This window comes from Marmota flaviventris, chromosome 17, assembly GCF_047511675.1.
Source record: "Marmota flaviventris isolate mMarFla1 chromosome 17, mMarFla1.hap1, whole genome shotgun sequence".
Classification (NCBI taxonomy): domain Eukaryota; kingdom Metazoa; phylum Chordata; class Mammalia; order Rodentia; family Sciuridae; genus Marmota; species Marmota flaviventris.
The window spans coordinates 29,176,796-29,198,840 of record NC_092514.1 but is presented as its reverse complement, the minus strand read 5'-3'; the positions used below and the strand labels follow the sequence as shown (position 1 = coordinate 29,198,840).

At 42.3% G+C, this 22,045-nt stretch overlaps 2 protein-coding genes across 3 annotated transcripts in view; one reads left to right on the top strand and one right to left on the bottom strand.

The window, feature by feature from the left end:
• Zzef1 (zinc finger ZZ-type and EF-hand domain containing 1) overlaps positions 1 to 9,227 on the bottom strand; it is a 115,758-nt gene extending 106,531 nt beyond the window's left edge. Inside the window, exon 1 of one of the 2 annotated variants that reach the window (XM_071603310.1) lies at positions 8,755 to 9,227. In XM_071603310.1, coding sequence (XP_071459411.1) covers positions 8,755 to 9,108 — 354 coding nt within the window. In that variant the 5' untranslated portion in view covers positions 9,109 to 9,227. The remainder of the gene's footprint in view (positions 1 to 8,754) is intronic. The other variant, XM_027922614.3, reaches the window with a different exon arrangement.
• Positions 9,228 to 9,577: 350 nt separating this feature from the next.
• Positions 9,578 to 21,498, top strand: Cyb5d2 (cytochrome b5 domain containing 2). The gene is made up of 4 exons (XM_027922617.2): positions 9,578 to 9,910; positions 15,512 to 15,652; positions 18,316 to 18,502; positions 20,665 to 21,498. The coding sequence occupies exons 1-4, from the start codon at positions 9,661 to 9,663 to the stop codon at positions 20,879 to 20,881; spliced, it is 795 nt and encodes a 264-aa protein (XP_027778418.1). The 5' UTR covers positions 9,578 to 9,660; the 3' UTR covers positions 20,882 to 21,498.
• Positions 21,499 to 22,045: the final 547 nt, after the last annotated feature.

Genomic DNA, 22,045 nt, shown 5'->3' with positions numbered 1-22,045 from the left:
AATTTTATATACAATGGATATACCACAATAAAAGGAGATTTTGGGACAACTGGATAAATTTGAATATAGACTGCACATGATGTTAAACGGAAATGTATCATTGCAAAGGTGAGGAACATTAATTGAAAAAAGTAGGTTACAAAAGAATATAGATTAAATAAAAAGCATGTAAGTACTTCCCACACTGACACAAAATATAAAAATGTATGAAAAAGCATGTGTGCATTTCCCTTATTGATACAAAATATATAAATGTGTATGCATATAAAGGGCTTACTGGTAGAACATGCACCAAGGCCCTAGGTTCAATCACTAATGTCACAAAAAAATGAGGGAAAAACCCCAGAATAATACAAATATGTTAACAATGGTAGTGTGTTTTGTATTTTCCTATTTTTGCTCATCTGTATTTTTAAAATAATTTTTAGTTGTAGATAGACACAATAACTTTATTTTTATTTATTTTTTATGTGGTGCTAAGGATTGAACCAGATGCCTTACACGTTCAAGGTAAGTGCTCTACTACTGAGCCACAACCCCAGCCTCCCTGCTCCTCCATATTTTTATCCTTCTGTAATCTACATATGTTGCTTTTGTAATAATAAAGAAAAATTTTAGGATTGGGGGTGGTTTACCTCCACGGTATAACATTTGCCTAACATGCACAAGGCTCTGGGTTTAATCCCCAGCAACACATATACACACACACATACCACCCCCACACACACACGAAAGAAAGAAAGGAAAGAAATTTTAAGCCCAACCCAAATATAAAAAGTGGAGCCACTGAGTAAGAAGAAAGGTGTCCTGAGGCTCCACGGTGTCAATACTACAGTACTAGGTAATACCTACTTCTCAACTCTCCAGCATTATAGTATATGAGAAAATGATATTTGTATGACTCAGGGTCTGATGGGATTAGCACAGCTGCAACACATTCAATAGGAATGACAAAGACTGGGGAACTCTAACTCATATGTTAGATACTGTTCAAAACATTTTATGTGCATAATACCAGTAATTCTTTATAATAGTAGTGATACTTACTATTAACCTTCCCATTTTGTAGCTATAAAAGAAACTTTCCCTGGTTCACATATCTGATTTTTTTTTTAATTTTTTTTAAAGAGAGAGAGAGAGAGAATTTTTAATAATTATTTTTCAGTTTTCGGCAGACACAACATCTTTGTTTGTATGTGGTGCTGAGGATCAAACCCGGGCTGCACGCATGCCAGGCGAGCGCGCTACCGCTTGAGCCACATCCCCAGCCCCACATATCTGATATTGAATCAAAGTTCCCTGCCTCCATTCTCCATTCTTTGATCAGAAAACCTCTGAAGATTCTTGCACTTAGGAGACCACATGCTTAAAGACCTGTCTAAAGCATAGGGGAGGCTGAGGCAGGAGGATTGTGAATTCAAAGCCAGCCTTAGCAACTTAGCAAGGCTAAGCAATTCAGTGACACCCTCACTTTAAATGAAATATTTTTAAAAATGGCTGGGGATGTGGCTCAGTGAGTGCCCATGGGTTCAATCTCTGGTAAAAAAAAAAAAAAAAAAAAAAAAATCTCTGAGCTCTCTCTTTTCTCCATCCAACTCTAAAGAACTTGCCTCAGCCTGCGGGCAGCATAAGATAGGGCTCAGATCCTCATCCATTCCTGTTTAACCTACTTAACCACTTAACCCACATCAGATCATATTGCATACATGAAAATGGAGAGTTAAGCCATCGCAAAACAAAACTGTGGATTTAGACCAACAGAATGCAATGAACTGACTTAAATAGGAAGGCTACATGCTGGTTCAACAAAAGAAACACACTCCATCAAAAGTCCAAAAATCTGGATCTGGTCCCTGTTCTTCCATTGGTCTACTGAGTGGGTCACCTATCCATTTACAGCCTTAGGGTGCTCATCTGTAAGACCTGTCTGACATTCCTTGACTAAGTAAAGTATTAAATGTCTGTCACACAGCAACTGGAATAAATAGCACAGCCCATTACAACATTTATGAGTATGTAGCATGGCAGGCACTATTCTAGGCACTTTACATCAACTAATTCACTTACTCCTTGCACCAATTATATAAGGCAGATACTATTATTCTGCTTACTTTACAAATGAGGCAACTGAGAAACACAGTGGTAAAGTAAGGTCATCAAGGTCACCTGGCTTAAGAATGGTAGAACTAGGATTTGGCCACAAATAGTTTGGCTCTAGGCCCAAGTTTCAAGCTCAGTCCAAAGAATAGTAGTGGCAGGGACAAATTCATAAAGTGAAAAGTGTCTAACAGCATTAACAGGCTAACTACACATCCATTCAGGATGTTATGGAAGGGTAAGGAGAGGGACAGTCTATATGTAATGACTACTAGGGTCCCAGACAGCTCAGACTCTTAACGAGGTGCCAAAGGAGTATCATTCACAAAATTTGCTCTCTTCCATCTCTATATATTTGCTGTGTCTTTTAAGAGGAATATCCCTTTCTTCCCTTGCCAGGCAAATTCTTCAGCATCTCACACCTGGTGAAGATGTTCTCAAATGTCATGCTACTAGTTAAGTGCTGCTCTGTGGTCCTTGAAAGCAGAGAGACTTAGGATGGAGCAACAGGCCATCTGAATCATGCCTCAAGCTGGCTTGGTGCTAACCAGATGATGGTGTCAAGGTGGAAAATTCTGAAGAATTAAGAGAAGTAAGGTCCACACACATGACAAGGGAGGTGTTCCATGAGTTAGCACAGGGCTTTGCAGTGGGACAGAGAGAGATGAGGCTGAAGAAGAAGACAGGCTGGCCTGTGGGCTCCAACCATTCAGAGCAATATGTATTTGGTCCCTTAGGCAGTGGGGAGATGAGGGCTCTGAAAAGAGGGTAAGCAATGCTTATAGTCTGCTGTCACTTTGTGGTGCACATACGCAGGGCAGAGAGGTACATTTGCATAATTCTATCTGCACAGTTCTTGAGCTCAAAGTCATTCTACGTTTTTTTTTTTTTTTTTTTGATTAATGCTTTTGACCTGAAAATACCAAGGTAGGCTTTAGGGTTTTTCTCCAAACTTTCTCTAAACCCAGAAGTAATTAAAAAACATTTTTAGTTTTTTTAAAAAAAAACTATATTACACTATTTTCTCCGATGCCAATAAATACATTATTAGTAAAAGGCTACAGATAGAATATGAAATATGAAGTTGCAGTGTAATGACTGCGCCTTACTCAATTTGCTAAATCACGCTGAGGCCACTACAGGTGGAATACTTACTAAGCATTGGTTTTAAGCCAGGACTGTGCCAAGACAATGAACAAAGATGAATCGAAATGGCCCTTCCTTCAGAGCTTACAACCCGATGAATTTTATAGTATGAAAAATTAATAAGACCCGTTCATTTGAAATTCTCCCCTTTAAGTCATGTTATCGTCCTGTGCTCAGCACTTTATTCTGCCCTACAGTCTACATGATTTTCTAGAAACATACCCTATTAAGAATACAAATATCTAATCTCTAATCTCTGGTGTCAAATAAGAATTTAATTTTAATTTTCTCTTCTACATAGCAGTCTATTAAATGTTGCTCCCTGTGAGCAAACCAAAGAGTCCTTCTCCTGGACCACACCTGCCATGAGAAAAGGTGTGTTGTACTATAAAACGATAAGCTTTCAGACTTTGGTTTCTGGTACAAATCCAAGATCTTCTTTATGACATCACCTCAAGCCACTAAGGTCTCAGATATGTGAAAATAAGACAACTGGGTGGGCTTAAACAGCAATGCAAATGGAGGCAAATTAACAAGCATGATATACTTGGGAATTCTTAGCATTATCATAATAAATCATGTACACCCATGATAATTTGCTCTACTCTGTTAGCTTTTGTGTGTGTGTGTGATTGAACTCAGGGCACTTTACCACCAAGCTACATCCATCCACAGTCCCTTTTTATGTTTTGAGACAGGGTCTCATTTAGTTGGTGAGGCTGACCTCAAACTTTTGAGCCTCCTGGTTGAGTTGCTGGGATTACAGGTGTAGGCCACCATGCTCAGCCTTACGTTAGCTACTATAAAAATGAATGAAGGGGAAATCACTTGTCATTTCAGTTGTTACAACAAAGACATTTTATCATTTCACAAAACGCTTAAACTTATTTTACATTTTTGGAAATTAGGTGTAGAATTAAATGTATCATATATACAGAAGTTTGTTCAAGTCTAAGGACAGAAATATTTTGAAAGCAAGTATCAAATGTATGGCCAATATTTATTTTCTTTGGCTATTTCTGATACAATTGTTGCTCATTTATGGATAGAAGAATCACTGTGAGATTATCACCACCAAGACTTTAAACCTTGGCTTTGGGTCAAAAGTGCCCTCTTCAACTAACCAATGCTAACCAGTTGGGGTCATCAAATATTAGTATCAAACCAAGCCCCAACTCCTCCCATACCAAACCTGAATATGGTAAACAAGCTTCAAGAAAAACACATGACTTTTTTTCTCAGGTTGTATTATCCCTGCCCAGCCTTCCTTGGCATGAGGGGAAAATTAAAGAGTTTATTATCTACTTTCAAGACCAAAGAAAAATGAACCCAGAGCACCAGTTCTTAAGGGGAAAAGGGCACAAATTCTGGAGTCTTTGAAAGATGGTGCCCAAACTTAGTTTCTTATCTTACATGAATCACTGATCCTTTTAAGACCTTAGTTTAGTTCTCTGTTCTTAGTTTGGTACTTGTCATCCACCTGCTCCACAGAGTTGGCCTAAGTCATCAGATACCATGTATTTGAGCTGAAGTAAAGAGGGAGATGAAATGAAAAACAACTTCCAAGCACACTGTAATCTCAGTGACTCAGGTGTCTGAGGCAGGAAAATCACAAGTTCAAAGCCAGCCTCAGCAACTTAGTAAGGACCTACACAACTTAGCAATTAAAAAGGGCTGGGGGGCTGGGGATGTGGCTCAAGCGGTGGCATGCTCGCCTGGCATGCGTGCGGCCTGGGTTCGATCCTCAGCACCACATACAAACAAAGATGTTGTGTCCGCCGAAAACTAAAAAATAAAATATTAAAAAAAAAAAAAAAAAAAGGGCTGGGAATGTGGCTGTGTTTGGATACTTAATTATCCTATGACATAACTCCAGATTGTCCCAGGGATTTTTACAAAAATGAAATAAAAATTTCCAACATTTTATAAATCACCAGTTCAAATGCTATGCTAAAGACTCCTTAATGTCAATTTTTGCCACATAGATGATATAATGATCCTGGGATCCTTAATAAAATAGAACTGTTCATGTTTTCTTCCCATGTAATTTTTTAACTGCAACTGAAAGGCTTCTGATTTTGACTATGCTAAATAGTCCATGGACCACATCTGAGGGATTATCATTGAGCATAATCTATAGACACAATGTGGATATTTTTTCATAAGGCCCAATACAATCTGCAAATAGATGACTCTATACACCATGCACAGTACACACAAACTCAACAGTCTGACATCTCCACTCAGCATCTGAAACTCACATATCTAAAACATAACTCTTCCTGCTCCAGATCTTACCTTCCCTGAAATGTTTCCTTTCTCAATAAAATAGCAAAACCATCTAATTAGTCTAAACAGTAATGTAGGAATCATCTTTAATTTATTTCTCCTTCTAGTCCTCTACCCATATACAATATTTCTAAGAACTGTATATTCTACTTAAAAAGGTTATCCACTTCATGTCATTTCACTGCCACCACCCTAGCCCAAGTCACCAAATCTCTCACTTAGACTATGACAATAATCTCTTAACTTTTCTCCTTGGGTCTACTATGGTCTTTCTCTGTGGTTCTTCATCAGGCAACAGGAATCATTATGGTGATTCTTTGCCTAAAACTCCAATTTCCAAATTCCTTACCAGGCTGCAAAGGACTGGAATGTCTGGCTCCTGCCTACTGTTCACCTCATTTTCTTCCTTCTACATTCTATGATCTGGCCTTGATGTTAAAGAAATTAACTGTACCTCAATATTTGCTTTCCTTTTCCTCAGCAATTAAATCTTGGTTTTTGTTTTTTTTTTTTAAGCTTAAAATAAGGGCATGGAATAATGATCTTTCCCAACCCCACTCTCTCTCTCTCTCTTTTTTTTTTTTTTTGCATGGAGGTGGGGGTGCGGTGGGGAGGAACCAGGGATTAAACCTAGGGGCACTTAACCACTGAGCCACATTCCCAGCTCTCTTTAATTTTTGAGACATAGTCTTGCTAAGTTATGTAGGTCCTCACTAAGTTGCTGAGGCTGGCTTTGAACTTGTGATTCTCCTGCCTCAGACTCCTGAGTCACTGAGATTACAGGCATGCACCACCAGGCCAGGCTCCCAGCCTCTCTTACAGATAAGTGTGGCCAGGTGACAATAAAGACAAAAAAGGGGGATGTGGCCATCTCCTTTCCTTTTCCTATCCTGCTTGTTGGAATGTGGAAAGTGAGAGCAGGAGAAGTCAACTGGATCATTAAGTTGAAGGTACCTGTGGAAGGCAGACAGCACAAAATGGATGAAGACGAGTCCTTGATATCTGAACCCACCATATCATCCCTGGACCTTCACATAAGAAGCTCCCCGCCACCACTGTGGTGCTGGGGATTGAACACAGGGCTTTCTGCATGTGAGGCAAGCACTCTACCAACTGAGCTAAATCCCCAGCACAAGAAGAAAACTTCTTTTTGTTTAAAAACAAAAAATTCTTTGGGTTTCCTGTTCCCTGAAGCAGTTTTGTCTAAATTTTTATACCATAACAGACTCCAGGTTCTCCATTCTCTGGATTCTCTGGATGCAATTACCTCTACCTAAAAACACTGCTACCTTGTCCAGCTCCTTAACTGCTTTACCTTTCAAATCTAGGCTAAAATATTACTTTTTTATTTAAGTCTTGTTTGATATCTGGATGAGCTTAAATACATTTCAAATTTATTCCTAACCTTTTACCTTAGAAAATATTCACCACACATTTACTTGGATTAATATTTGCCTCTTCCACCATGCTACATACTCTAAGATAAGTATCTGCTTTGTCCACTGTCATCCAAATGCTTGGCCCAACCAATATTTGCTCAATTGAACATATGACTAATGCCACGGCCCTGGAGTGATTTTTCTGGACCACACCCCATGGATTTCTTGGCCTTTTATGTTGGGACTTCTATAAACCCCCATCTATCAGTCCATTCCTGTCAGATTGTCTCACAATGTAAAGACCATTTCTCTCCATTTGGTTTTAGACAAATCTTAAAAGTGCCAACTCCTTGAGCAGATCTGCAGTTCTTTCTACCACTGCTTCATGTTCTTATAATATGTATAGGTACTAGAGTGAAAGTATTATGTGTTTTCTTGGAATTTTTTTAAATGGAGATCTTTCACTAAAAAGACCAAAAAAGACCAATATTTTTAAGAATCAGAATGTCTTAAGGCATTTTCTTCTAGGAAAACATAATACACAAGGGGGCTGGGGATATAGCTCAGTTGATAGAGTGCTTGCCTTGCACGCACAAGGCACTGGGTTCAATCCCCACCACCAAAAAGAAACATACAAGGGCTGGTGGTAAATAGCTCTGTGGTAGAACATTTGCCTAGAATGTGAAGACTCTGGGTTGGACCCCCAGCACCAAAGAAAAGAAACAAACATATAAACTACATTGCCTTAATATTCTTGTCATGTACAGGAAAAAATTCTTAAAACATTTCAAAAGTCTCTGGTCTTAAAGTAAACAGAACTTTTCAATGACATTATAAGTACCTGTTGGTTTACTGTTTTATGTACTCATCCTTCATTGACTGATGATTCTACACGGCTTATTCATTTTCAGATTAAACAACTCTCTGTGTGTGTGTGTGTGTGTGTGTGTGTGTGAGAGAGAGAGAGAGAGAGAGAGAGAGAGAGAGAGAGAGAACACTGTGGACTGAAATAGGACCTAGGAAGAAAGTAATGGGACATTTTTAAAAATCAAGAGATCTGAATGATAGTTCCAATTTTGCCAATAAAATAACTCACTGGGTAACCCTGAATCTGTCTTTTTCTAACTCTAAAATGAAGTGTTCAGTGCAGATATGAGGAGAAACTGTATATTTACAAGTACCCACGGGGATCCTAATTTTGGAGGGGTTTATAATGGCTTAAATGAGTCTACAACCTATTCTTCAAGGATCTAAAATCAAGTATGTATTTTGGAAAAGCCAGTGTTTTCGAGATGAGAATAGCCTATAGAGTGTGAATCTTCCCAGTTTATATTATTCTCCTTCCACATTTATTGGCTGCCACACTAGATTGAGAAGGTGTTTTTAAAAAAAAAAAAAAAAAAAAACTGCGCAGGCCACTAAAACATAATGGTGTTCACTGCCACTCCCTTGATCCTTGAACATCCTTTCTCTTAAACTGATCTAGAGCCTAATAAGGAAACTCCACCGAGCAACTAATTCAGCGTCTGTCAACTGAACGAATACCTGCACTACAACATGCAAAGACATTTTGGCTAATTCAGCGCTGTAGAGCAAGGCCAGCCTAGACCCTTCTTTCTACGCCTTTAAGAAAGGTTAGAGAGAGAGGTAGCACGCGCCCAGAATGAACAGGTTACAAACACCTCAAATAAGTCCCGGCAACCCCATGCTTTGATTCTGAGAACCTGCAGATTCTGTGGATTCCTGCCTGATCTCTCCAGAGCGACTGCCCACCTCTTTACAACCCTTAGAGGCGACCGCCCTGCCCCTGCCCCCGCCCCCTTAGTACCCAGCCGGCCCTGACCTCCTCGAACTGCTCGCCGGAACAACCAGCGCCACGAGCCTCCAGAAGCTCCCGGAACTGCTCAAGGGTGACGGACTCTTCGCCGCGGCCCAGCCGCTCTTCCAACCAGCGTAGCAGCGCGCCGTGGTGCCTTGACACTAGCGACTCGTAGGGCGGTGCGGGCCGCAAAGCAGCCGCTGCCTCTCGTAGCCGGGCAGGTTCCAGCAGCGCGGCAGCGGGAGGCAGCGCGGGGGCCGCAGGGCCCAAGCCAGGGGTCGTGCTCGAGTCCGCGGCCCAGTCCTGGTGTGGGCCCCAACTCTCGCCCCCGGCGGCTGCCGCTTCGTCTTCACTGCTGTTACTCGGAGCGTTCCCCATGGAGTCTCCGTCTTGGGTGCCCGGCTCTGCCGCCGCCGCCGCCTCCCTGCCACGACCTGTCAACCTCCGGCAGCACCCGGCGGGTGGGGACAGGCAGGGGACGCCGGCGGCGGCAGCGGCTTCCGACTTCCTGGCCGTCAAGTGAGGACTGTTGCAACATCGCCGTTAAGCGACTCTACCAACTCACGACAGTTAGACAAGGACAGCTTCAGCAAAGGGTAGAACCCTGATTTCCTAGAAGACGCGTCTGTCAAGACATTACGTCATCCCGCAGCCTCCTCTACCGCCATCTTTGTTGGGGGCGGATAGCCTATAATCAGAGAGGGTCTTCCGCTGCTGTTCTACATTCTCGCCATCCCTTTACGTTCCCAAGCTATATTTTAAAAAGTATGAGAAAGAGTCGGGACCAAGTAATAAGCTTTTCGCACAAGAATTTTAATGTGTGTGTGTGTGTGTGTCGCGCCAGTGACGTCATGGACGCGTCTCTGCCATCTTAATTGTGGTTAGAGGGGCGGCAACTTCGTTAAGTTCGGTGTGGGTGCGGCTGTCTAGATGCAGAGCACCTGCGGGCGTGGACTCTTGCTGAGCCTGGCTGTGGTGGCGGCGGCAGTGTTGGCAGCACGGCTAATGGGCTGGTGGGGTCCCCGCGCCGTCTTTCGCCTTTTCATACCGGAGGAGCTGGCCCGGTACCGCGGCAGGCCAGGGGATCCGGGCCTTTACTTGGCATTGCTCGGCCGCGTCTACGACGTGTCCTCTGGCCGAAGGCACTACGAGCCTGGGGCACACTATAGCGGCTTTGCAGGTATAAGCGAGGCTGCTCATTCCTTTTCTTCCTGCGGGGGGGACCGGCGTCGTTCGTTCATTCATTTTTTTCAACTGTTTCTGCCCACCCCCACGTTCGTCAGACCGCGGTGGCGAACCAGCCGCTCCATCTGTTTGGTCTCTGGCGAAACTATAGCCACCTATTATCGACCTGTATCCTCCCTGTTCACCGTTGTTCGTGACTTAGGTTTGAGAAACATGTTTTATATCTCTTTGGTTACCCACTTTGGGAAACGGGGGGGATACCTGCTTTGTGCCAGGTTTAATGCAGGGCTCTCAGGACACAGAGATGAATGAGATCCTCTTCCCTGCCCTCAGAAATCTATTAATTTCAGCCTCCTCTCTATGTCCCGACTCTAAGTAAGTTTTCTTGTTACCCCACGTTTTCCCTAGAAGTAGCACCTTTGGTTTGTGTCATTCTTACTTCCACTGCAGATGCACTTGTCTGCCTATCTTTAAAAAGATGAGGTTAGGGGCTGGATTGTGGCTCAGTGGTAGAGTGCTCTCCTAGTATGCATGAGGCACTGGGTTTAATCCTCAGCACCACGTAAAATAAAGATATTGTGTCCACCTAAAACTAAGAAATATTAAAAAAGATATCTATTTATAAAAAAAAGATTATGGGGTTAGGTCATAGGAAAGAGGTCTGGTCACTTTAACAGTTCTTTAATACTTAGAATAAACTTCACCTCTTGAGTAATTTCGGATTGCAGGTGCACACCTTAATTCCAAATTACTCGGGAGTTGAGGATTGCAAGTTTGAAGCCAGCCTGGGCAACCAGGCAGCCTGTCTCAAACAATAATAACGAGGGCAATGACAAAACCTTGTAATAAAGCTGTGCATGTTAGGCTCCTAAGAATCTTGTCAAGTTTTTCCTGCTGTCACTATTTTACATCTGAGGAGATTGAAGAAGATTTGCCAAACAGCCCTCACAAATAAACACTGACAGAACGTGAGTCAGGTCAACCAGCCTAGTGTTTTTTGTTTGTTTTTTAATAATTTTTTACACTTTATTTTTTTAAAATATTTTATTGTAGTTGTTGGTGGCCCTTTATTTATTTTTTTATATGGTGCTGAGAATCAAACTCAGTGCATCACACATGCTAGGCAAGTGCTCTACCATTGAGCCACAACCCCAGCCCTATACTTTATTTTATTTATCTTTATGTGGTGCTGAGGATCGAACCCAGGGCCTCGAATGTGAGGCCTTTGAGCCACAATCCCAGCCCTGCAGCCTAGTGTTTTGGAGGGTATTTCTTAACTAGACCCAGGGACAGTTCACCTGCCAAAATTTAAAAGGAAAAATAAAATACAAAGGAAAACGTAGGGAAAGCCTAAGACAAGTAACTACACTGATATTAAATTAGCATCTTCCACTTGTCATTATCTTAGAGGAACTGGGAAGCTGCCTCTGGCCCTTACATACAAATCACTTCCTTCTCTCCAAGCTCAGCACACATTCCAGCAAGGGGCGCATCTTATCCAGGGGCTACCTAGCAGAGCGGTTTTTTATTTTTATTTATTTATTTATTTTTTTGAGAATTTTTAGTATTTATTTTTTAGTTTTCGGGGGACACAACATCTTTGTTTGTATATGGTGCTGAGGATCGAACCGGGGCTGCACACACGCCAGGCGAGCGCGCTACCGCTTGAGCCACATCCCCAGCCCCGCTGTTTTTTATTTTGTACTTGCCAGTTGAGAGCACTTTTTGGTACACTGTCCTGCTACATGCTAATTCACTTGTTATGGATGTCTGCATAAGTATGGGCAAAAAACCCTTTCATTTCTGAGGTGATTTTTTTCTTTTGCACTGAGCTCTACTGAGTTCCTGTTTGCCTGATATTCATTAAATATCCATCTATTGACTGCTACCATGTTTTCTACCTTACAGTAGATCCTGAGGATTAAGAAATTAGATGCCCACATAGTCTAGTAGGGAATGAGACATATTCATTTATTCATTATTGTTTATTTACTATATTTTTATTGATATGATCCACAGAAAATATGTCCCTTTCAGTGGGGGTTTTTTAAGTTAGAAACTCGTGCAAACATCACTAATTCCAGAACATTTTTGCCACCCAAAAAGAAAATCCATATCCATTAGCAGTCATACTCTGTTCCCTCCTGCCCCCACTCCTGGCAACCCCTACCTACTTTGTTTCTGTACATTGACCTATTCTATGCATTTCATGTAAATAGAATCATATATGTTGTCTTTTTTGCTTGGCTTCTTTTACTTAGGGTAATGTTTTCAAGTTTCATCCGTAATGTATCATTGTGTATCCATACATCATCCCTTTTTCTAGCTAAATAATATTCCACAGTGTTGATATGCCATATTTTATCTATGACAAACTTTTTGGATTGTTTCTCCTTTTTTGTCTAGGACAGTTATGTGCAGCATGCGTAGGCACATTTGAATATAAGATGTTGTGTGAATGTATGTTTTTAGTTTTCTTGGGTATATACCAAGAAGCAGAATAGCTATTATGATAAATCTGTTTAACTTTTTTGTAAACTGCCAAATATGCAATGGCTGCACCATTGTATAATCCCACCAGGAATAAATTTGTTTCAGTTTCTCCACATTCTCACCAAAATTCTTTAAGTCTTTTTTACTATAGTCATTCTAGTGAGTTTGAAGCAGTATCTCACTGAGATCTTGATTATTTGCATTTCCCTAATAGTTAACAGTGTTAAGCTATGAACTTGATGAGCAATTGTGTATCTTTGGAGAAAGGTCTATTCAAATCCTTTGTTTTTCAACTGTATTGTATTGATTTTTGAATTGTAAGAGTTCTTTATATTATGGCTGCTAGACTTTTATCAGATATATGATTTGTAAGTGTATTCTCCCATTCTGTAGGTTATCTTTTCATTTAAAAAATATTTATTTTTTGGCAATCCTGAAGATCAAATCAAGGTCCGTCTTCATGCTAGGCAAGTGCTTTCCTTTGGAGCGACACTCCAGCCCCTTCATTTTCTTGATCATGACTTTTGATATACAAAAGTTTTAAATTTTGATCAAATTCAATTTATCTATTTCCTTTGATTGTGCTTTTGATATCCTGTTTTTTTTAAAGAGAGAGTGAATGAGAGAGAGAATTTTTTTAATATTTATTTTTTAGTTATCAGCGGACACAACATCTTTGTTTGTATGTGGTGCTGAGGATCGAACCTGGGCCACACGCATGCCAGGCGAGCGCACTATCTCGTGGGCTACATCCCCAGCCCCTGCTTTTGATATCCTAAGAAATCATTGCCCAGTTAAGATCACAAAGATTTACATCTGTTTTATTCCAAGAGCTTTATATTTTTAACTGAAAAATTCAAGTCTTTGATCTATTGATGTTGGGAGCCACAACCAAGTCAAGGTGGCGCCTGGCATTTTGCCAGAAGGAGTGGTTGAGAGGCAATGCCAGCGAGCCATTAGGATGATGATGGTTAAGTTAAGCTGTGTATGGTTATTGGGATAATGACTGATTGCTGTAACTGGATGATGCTAAATTGAAGCAAGCTGTGTGTTCAGTTGTGTATATGAACCCCTGCTGTCCGGCAATAAGGCGGCTCCTGCTACCTCCGCTGCCTGCTACTTTTGAGTTCCCGTTGAGTTCTCTCGGAGTTTCGGTGGAGTTCTGGTTGTGTTCCCGTGGGTTCGGACAATAAAGTAGTTCCTGTTTGAACCTACAAGTGGCTCGTGACCTCCCGGTTATTTCGTGCCCAGCCAGACTGCGGCATATTTTAAGTTAATTTTGTATATGGTATGAAGTAGGGGTCCAATTTCATTCTTTTGCTTGTGGCTCTTCACATGTTCCAGCACCCATTTGTTGAAAAGACTGTTCTTTTCCTTTGAATTGTCTTGGCACCTTTGTTAACAATCAGTTGGCTTTAAATGTATAGATTTCCAAGTTCAACAGTGAGGTGCTAAGAAACTCAGTGAGACCCTGTCTCTAAATAAAATACAAAAATGGGTTTGGGATGTGGCTCAGTGGACAAGTGCTCCTAAGTTCAATCCCCAATACCAAAAAAAGAAAATGTATAGATTTCATTCAGTCCATAGCTATTGGGAACTTGACTCAAGATTAGGCACTATACCAGACACTGGAGAATCAATATTAAATGAGGTTGGGTGTTCTTTTCCTTGATAAATGTACAGGCTAGTAATAGAAAAGACAAGACATTAAGTGAATTATGCAATTAATGAATTATTTTGTGATAATCATTAAAAAAGACTAGTTTTATCAGGGACCCTAACCTAGCTGAGGAGGAGAGAAAGACAAAGAAAAAGCATGCGCGCATGCATGCATATAGTGAATAATGTAGAAAGTGGTGAGGCCAGATGGGCAGTCATTGGTGCAGGGCAGCCATTGGTGCATGACATGTTAAGAACTTTGGACAGGGCTGGGGATGTGGCTCAAGTGGTAGCGCGCCCGCCTGGCATGCTTGCGGCCTGGGTTCGATCCTCAGCACCACATACAAAGATGTTGTGTCCACCAAAAACTAAAAAATAAACACTAAAAAAATTCTCTCTCTCTCTCTCTTTAAAAAAAAAAAAAAGAAAAAAACTTTGGACATTGCCATAGGACAAAGGAAAGTTATTCAGGATATTTTGGGGGGAGGCGCGGGGCAGAGGAATGACATGATGAATTCATGTTTAAAATATCATTCTTGGGTTGGGGATGTAGCTTAGTGGTAGAATGCTTGCCTAGCATGTGCAACGCCCTGGGTTTGATCCACAGCACTGCAAAAAAAGAAAGTCTAAGTGTTATATGGAGAATATATTCGTGGGGCAAGAACGAATGTGGAAAAATCTGCTAGGTGTCTGCTGTGACAGTTTAGATGTGAGCTGATGGCAGCCTGGGCTTGCTTGGTGGCATGTGGAGACAAGTAGATACAAGAACTTTTTTGGAAGGAAAAATAGGACTTGGGCACTGAGTACTTGTGAGGGGTGAAGGAGGTGTCAAGGATCACATTCCTGGAATGGTTGACATTTACTGAGATAGGAAAAACTAGAGTAGGTGCAGGTTTCCTGGGGTAGGAGTTGCTGATGACTATTAGTTCACTGTGAACATTTTGAACTTGTGATGTCTGTAAGATGACTGAGTGACGGTGAGTAGGTAGTTGGATATATAGGTCTGGTACCCAAGAGAGGTCTAAACTAAAGATACATCTTTGGTGATCTTTGACACCAAAAGATGTCATACATCTTTGACATACATGTAGAATTTGAAAACAGAAGCATGAATAAGGTTGTCAAGTGAGAGGGTGTAGACAATAATCATTCCCTGAGGCTTGTGACAGGAGCTAAAAAAAAAGGAAGAAAACCAGGAAGTTAGCATCATGGAAGCCAAAGGAAGTGGTCAGCTGTATTAAATGTTACTGAAAGTAAATGAAAGAATGTGCCAAATGTCAAAGAAATGTATTTTCCAGATTCAGGGGTGTCTATCACAGAGGAGGGGGATTACATTTCCTGGAGAATGGAGGTTATCAGGACAATCTTTTTTGAAAAGAAATTTTTAAGTTCATACAGTGTTGGTAATTTACAACTGAATCTGTTGGAAACTTCTCTCCTGCAGGCCGAGATGCATCCAGAGCATTTGTGACTGGAGACTACACTGAAGCAGGCCTTGTGGATGATGTAATTGATCTGTCCTTCTCTGAGATGCTGATACTTCAAAATTGGCTTTTATTCTATGAGAAGAATTATGTTTTTGTTGGTGGGTAGTCCACAGGTCATTTCCATAGATTTCACTTGGTTGTTCTGCAGAGTTTTTCAAAAGGCTAGATTTATTTATGAATTGGGCTAAAGGTTAAAATATGAAAAATTTTATAATGTAGTTCAGTGTGGAGTTCTTGCTTAGCATGCATGAGACCATGTGTTTCATCCCCAGCATCCTCCCACCCCCAAATCTGAAAACCAGCTCTGGATTTTTCACTTTAAACTCTGGTTATTAGTGTGGCAGTGAGCCCCTGATGGAGATGGATGGGCATCTGTTTTTATCACAGTCATGGAAGAGGATTGCCAAACCATTTGCCTTGGCCTCAGCTGCCCAAAGCCGATGAGTGCCTGTCCCATTCTTGAACTAAGCCAGCTCCAGGAGGGCAGCTTCACTGTCTCACTCTTTTCCAGGCATCTAGCTTCAGCATACAGCCCGGAAGCTTGAAGTCTAAATTGGTGTGCAGTTTGATAGTACCTTTTTATTTTGCTCTCTGAGGAGACCCAAAATCTTGAGTGAACTGTCTCCAGGGTGGAATTTATGCTAATCAGACATTTTTTAGCTGGATGTGAGGCACACACCTGTAATCTCAGCAACTCAGGAGGCTAAGACAGGAGGATCTCAGGTTCAAGGCCAGCTTCAGCAACTTAGTGAGACCCTGTCTCAAAAAAATAAAAAGGGCTGGGGATGTAGCTCAGCAGTAAAGAACCCCTGGTTTTTTCCACCAGTACCAATGATTGAATGAAAGAAGGAGTGAATATTTGTTAAACGCAATTGTGTAAGGTATGGCACCTGCTACTTACTGGTGATACATGAGGGAACTCATCTCAAATGAAAAGATAACTAACAGTGTCCTAAGACACTGCTAACAATAGATTCCTTCAAAGGCACTGAGAGCTGGGAAGGCTAAGAAATTTGTATTTTAGGAAGCCATTCTAGGGTTTTAAATAGGCATAGAAATGACATGGTAAGATGCATGTTTATTTATCTATCTGTTTTGTCTATCAATCCATTCATCTTGGGTGTTGAACCCAGGGTATTCTATCATTGAACTAAATCCTCAGTCTATTTTATTTTTCATTTTGATACGCAGTCTCATTAAGTAGCCATCCCTGACCTTATGATCCTTCTGCCTTGGCCTCCCAAGTAGCTGGGATTGCAAGTGTGCTCTGCCATCCCAGGCTCAATTCATGTTTTGTCTAAATGCTTTGTGGATAAAGAACTGTAGGGGGGCCTGAGATGACACAGAGACTTCTTGGGAGGCTATTGTCACAGTCTGTGGTTTGGTTTAAGATGGTAGTGGTGGAAATGGAAAGGAATGGACAGAATTGAGATATGTTTTAGAAGTAGGATTGACAAGATTCACTAATGGATTAGACATAAATTAAGGGAAGTATATATTTGGATGTGAAAGAGGGGGAGTCAGAGAGATCCAAGGCTCCTCATCCAAATAACAGAGGCCAGAAGTGACATAAAAAGATTTGAGGAAGTCAGAGAGGGATTGGACTTGACATGAACGGAATCCTGAACATGTAGAATATACATGCCAGTGGAATCTGAGTCAGTTCTTGGTGACTGCAGAGGTAGGACACACACAGCTGGGGACAGGCAACACATAATACCACCTATGTAATCAAACCTTACAGAAGTGCTTTCTGTTGTTTCCCTTGCCCCGTGACAGAAGCTGGCTGTGATGGCCATTTTTACCTCAAGACTTGGACACATTAGGACCCTGCACCCAAGGAGAACTGATCTGTTTTGGTTCTGGCCTGTAGGCTGCAGACCACTTGCTAGCTGCTGCCATAGTTTGGACTTTAATTTTGAGAGGCATTTTAAATGAAAACCAGTTTCCAGTCATGTCCACTGAAAGCCTGAGCCATTGAAGGGGAGAAAGTGGGCATCAGGCCAGACTTCTTACTAGCTTCATAGCCTTCCCTAGTTGCTGGATCTCCTAATTTCTGTCTTATAGATATGAAAACAATTATTTCCCTCAGATAGGTTGCTATGGGGATTTTAAACTGTTGGTGAAGTGCTGATACAAAGTAAGTATATATAAGTATATATAAGTATATAGCATAGTGTCTGATACAAAGTAAATGCTCAGTAAATAACTTGTAAATAGTTTGATTTGAGCAGAATTGAGTTACACAAATGTAAACCAATAAGCTATTCATTCAAACATTTGTTGAATACCTACTGTGTGCCCTAAGCTTTGTAAAATATTAGTAAATGAATCACACAATGTTCTACCTTCAGGGAACCGATGTCTGGAGGCAAGAAAGATTCAGGAATTTCTGCACTGGAGGATAGTTCAGACAGAACAGGGATGCTTATATATGGAGTCTTGTAGGATGCTGACAGAGACTGAGAAGGCACCAAAAGTCCTTCCAGGGCTGTGGTGTAGCTCAGTGGTAGAGAGCTTGCCTAGCATGTGCAAAACATGGAGTTTGATCCCCAGCACTACATTCACACATATGCACATACATGCGTGCACTCGCACAAAGTGTCTCTAGTACAAGTTCTCAATAAGCAAGTACCCAACAGGCTATTGTAGTGCACTGAATTCCAAACCCCTGGGAACTTGAGCTTGATTCCAGTGGCTCAGCATCTGTTCATGCTTCTCCCCAACTTTTACTCTGACTTCAGCTCTCCTGTTACCACAGGAAGGGTGATAGGAAGATTCTATGGAGAAGATGGGCAGCCAACCCCAGAACTGATTCAGGTGGAAGCCATGATGGTCAAAGGCCTGGAGGCAAATAAACGGGAACAGAAAGAGAAGCAGAAGTTCCCACCCTGCAATGCTGAGTGGAGTGCCACCAAGGGTAGCCGGTTCTGGTGTTCCCAAAAGAGGTAAGCCAGCTTCTGCTCCCTTCCATCTCTTATCCAAATCAAACTTCTAGGCTGTCCTGCCTGCATTGTTCAGGGAATCCATGAATTAATTGTTACCCCAGGGAACTTTTTCAAAATACATGTGCTGTATAATAGTGACTCAACTTTGGTTGCATGTTAGATCTTCTGGGGAAATTTTAAAAAATGACTGATGGTGGGATCTTCTTCCAAATGATTGAGTAACACTAGGATTCAGACTTGGATCTGAGATTTGAGTATCTTCCACTGTCCCCTGCCCCAAGACCCTGGGGGTCTGGCAGTGAGGAGCAGGCATGAGTATTGTTTCTCAATTGCTTTGACACATTCAGCCAGCTATGATTTGGGTTTCTTGTCTGCCAGTGCACATTATTCCTGCCTGCTGGAGAAAAGGATGGGAAGATGGCCCATGCCATGATGCCCTTTAAAGGCACTGCACATTCTGAGTAATTCCAGGAGGTACAGGCTAGATGGAAAAGTCTTTCCCTGCAAGAACAAAGTGAGGTGAGCCTGATTAGAAATGATGCCACAGAGATTGTTCCGGGTTGGTTTGGGAAGCTGGAGAAACTGGTGTTTTTACTACTTTAATCATGAGGCCAGCCAGACTTGAGGTTCAACTCAAGACTCTCAAATTGCCTTTAGCTTTACTAAAGGGACAAAGGAAACCAGAAACTGGACAAACTTTCTAGCCTCAAAGACCTCAAAATGAGTCCAGTTCTCACTGAAAAGGGACATGGACTGTTGGGGGGAGTTCACATCCCTAAGTGCTAAACTGTGTAGATTCACCCTCTTCTGCAGGGCAGGTGGCTCATTGTGTGGACAAAAGCAAGCAGTCAAAGCTATCAGTTTTCCCTAGACCCTGCTACTATATCATCACCCATTAGAGGAGCGGGGTAAAGGAAGGTGCAGGAAGGAAAGGCCTTTCTCTCCTGAACACCATTTTTGAAGATTCAGCTTCTCTAGTGTCATGGGTCATGTGAGAACCTGGCCTTTGCACTTTAGGGGGAGGAGCTGGGATCTGAGTGGGCTTTCCTGGGGCACAAGTTCAAATGCAGGTGGCCTGAGAACACTTGGCTGCCATAGGTCATCCCATGGGCCTATGGAGTACATTTAGATGCTTGCCTGTGCTCTGCTGGAAAGCCTGCCTCCCTTTCCCTCCTGTCTGTCTCCTGAACCCTGCCTTGCTTTCAGGACTGAGCTGCTCAAGTGAATGTGGGGGCCCTATCCCTGAGCCTCAGCCCAGTTTGTTGTTTTTAAGAGAAATGTGTGTCTCTGAGAGAAATGAGCTCTGGAGATAGGACTCAGATATGGAGTAAGGATCACCAGTGGAATGGATGGCTAGATGGGAAGGAGGTATTTGGGGCCCCAACAACCTTGTTCTTAGGTAAGCTACAAGTGGGATGGTTTCTAACTGGGTAGGAGTTTTTCTGACAGCAAGTAATCCTGGTCCCAGGCACTGGAACATATATGAGGTATCAATTCTAAGAATCTCATTTTCCTTTCGCAAGACCTCTGAGTCCACAAGACACAGAACCCGGTACCCTAACATGAGTTAGGTCTCTGTCTAGGACAGGAGGTTGCCAGACTATGTTGGGCCGAGCTGAATCCTCTTATCTCTGAAGCCTGGTGCCATCAAGAGCTAGGCCTATACAAGGACAGCTGGCAACAACTCTTGATGTGAGTGGCTCCCAGAGAAGGCTGACTTAGCTGGCCAAGACCTACCAAGTTGCCCAATTCCCACCAAGTTCCCAGGCCCTAAAGTTAAGATGTCCTGCACTGGGATAGAATGGGGACTAGAGAAGAGAAGCTTACATGCCCAAAGGTGGGATCCTTTCCCAGCTGTCAGCATCCTACAGGGAAGAGGTGCTGCCTTTTTCAAAGGCACTAAGCAACAGCCAAAGAGCAGTGAAAGGGACAATGGGCACTGTCTTTGACCCCGAGAAAGTGGTGTTGGTGCCATGCAGGGGAAGCTGGAGGAAGTCAGGAGAGCAAGAAGGCTTGGGCTGAATGTTGCAGAATGCAGCTTGGGATAGCGCTAAGGTAGGAAGTGGAATGGCTTCTCTTTTTCATAAGTTCTCACTGGCTACTTCCTTTGCTCTTTGTCACAGAAAAACTCACTAAGGAGACCTCTTTTTTTCTGTCCATAGTGGAGGTGTGAGCAGAGACTGGATTGGCGTCCCCAGAAAGCTATATAAGCCAGGAGCCAAGGAACCCCGCTGTGTTTGTGTGAGAACAACCGGCCCCCCTAGTGACCAGCTGCCTGACAACCCTACACACACAAATCGTGGGGACTTGGATGACCCCAACTTGGGGGAATACACAGGCTGCCCGCCTCTGGCCATCACATGCTCCTTCCCACTCTAAGCCGACACCCTGAATCTTGATAACACAGGGAACCCTGCCGAGAACTTACGCTCCTGTGTCCTAGGATGGCCCCTGGCATGAGACAGAAAGGTCTTGAAGGAATCTGACCACATCCTGCAAATGTGCCTCACCATGGGCTCCCCATTCTGGTGACAGGCAAGAGATTGGCAGCCAGCCTCATACTTGTCTGCCTGTTCTGACACTATTACCCCTAGGCCTATTTGTGACCTTCCTTCAGAGCCCTCAGAAATTAATGGGCACAGATATGACCAATTCAGAAATAATGGGATAAACAAGGGGAAAGCTCTGAGTTTTCTTTCCTGTGGACTCCCAAGCTGCCTAATCAGCTGCCAGCCTGGGCCCTGCCCATAACCCCAGCTCTGTCAGCATCTGAAGCAGTGGCAGAAAGGGGCAGTGTCTCAGCAGATACAACCCAAGAAACTGTGCACGTTAACAGCACCAGCGGAAGGAAGAACACTTGTGATCACTGACTTTCATGACTTTTCTTCTGACTTCCACCCCAAGGCAAACTTGAATTTACAACCCAAAGCCCGTTGGCTTGATTAGAGCTCCTGCAATAAGCATGGATAATAAAATGGGGTAGGCCAATTCTGGAATTGGAAAGTTTTTGCACATACTTGGCTGCAGCAAATCCATGTGTCTCTGAACAAAATAACAATTTAAAGCAAGGATATTCTTTTAAACACTTAAAATCAGGTGTGGTGTGTTTATAATGGGAGAAGTCTGCATAGTGATTGAAAGGTAGTTTTGCTATAAAGTTAAGTGGTTAGCCTAACATCAACATCTAGGCAAGACTGCAAATGTCATTGCAAAGAGCCCTGACTCAAAGTGGCTGGGCTTGCTACCTCTCCAGCAGTGTGTATGTCTAAGGTCATCTGTAATCACCTACACTTGACAAATTTCATACTCGGTTACCTTTTTTTTTTTTTCTTTTTTCTTTTTGTGATGCTGGGGATTGAATCCATGGCCTTGTGCATGAGAGGTAAGCACTTTACCAACTGAGTTATATCCCCAGCCCTCTCAGTTATTTCTTGAATTCTTATTAAGTAGATGAGGGCAAGGAATGTTTCTGGTTCACAGATAAGGACATGAAGACTGATGCTGTTACAGGTTGTGGGCTTGCCTTATCTGAGCCTTCCCCTA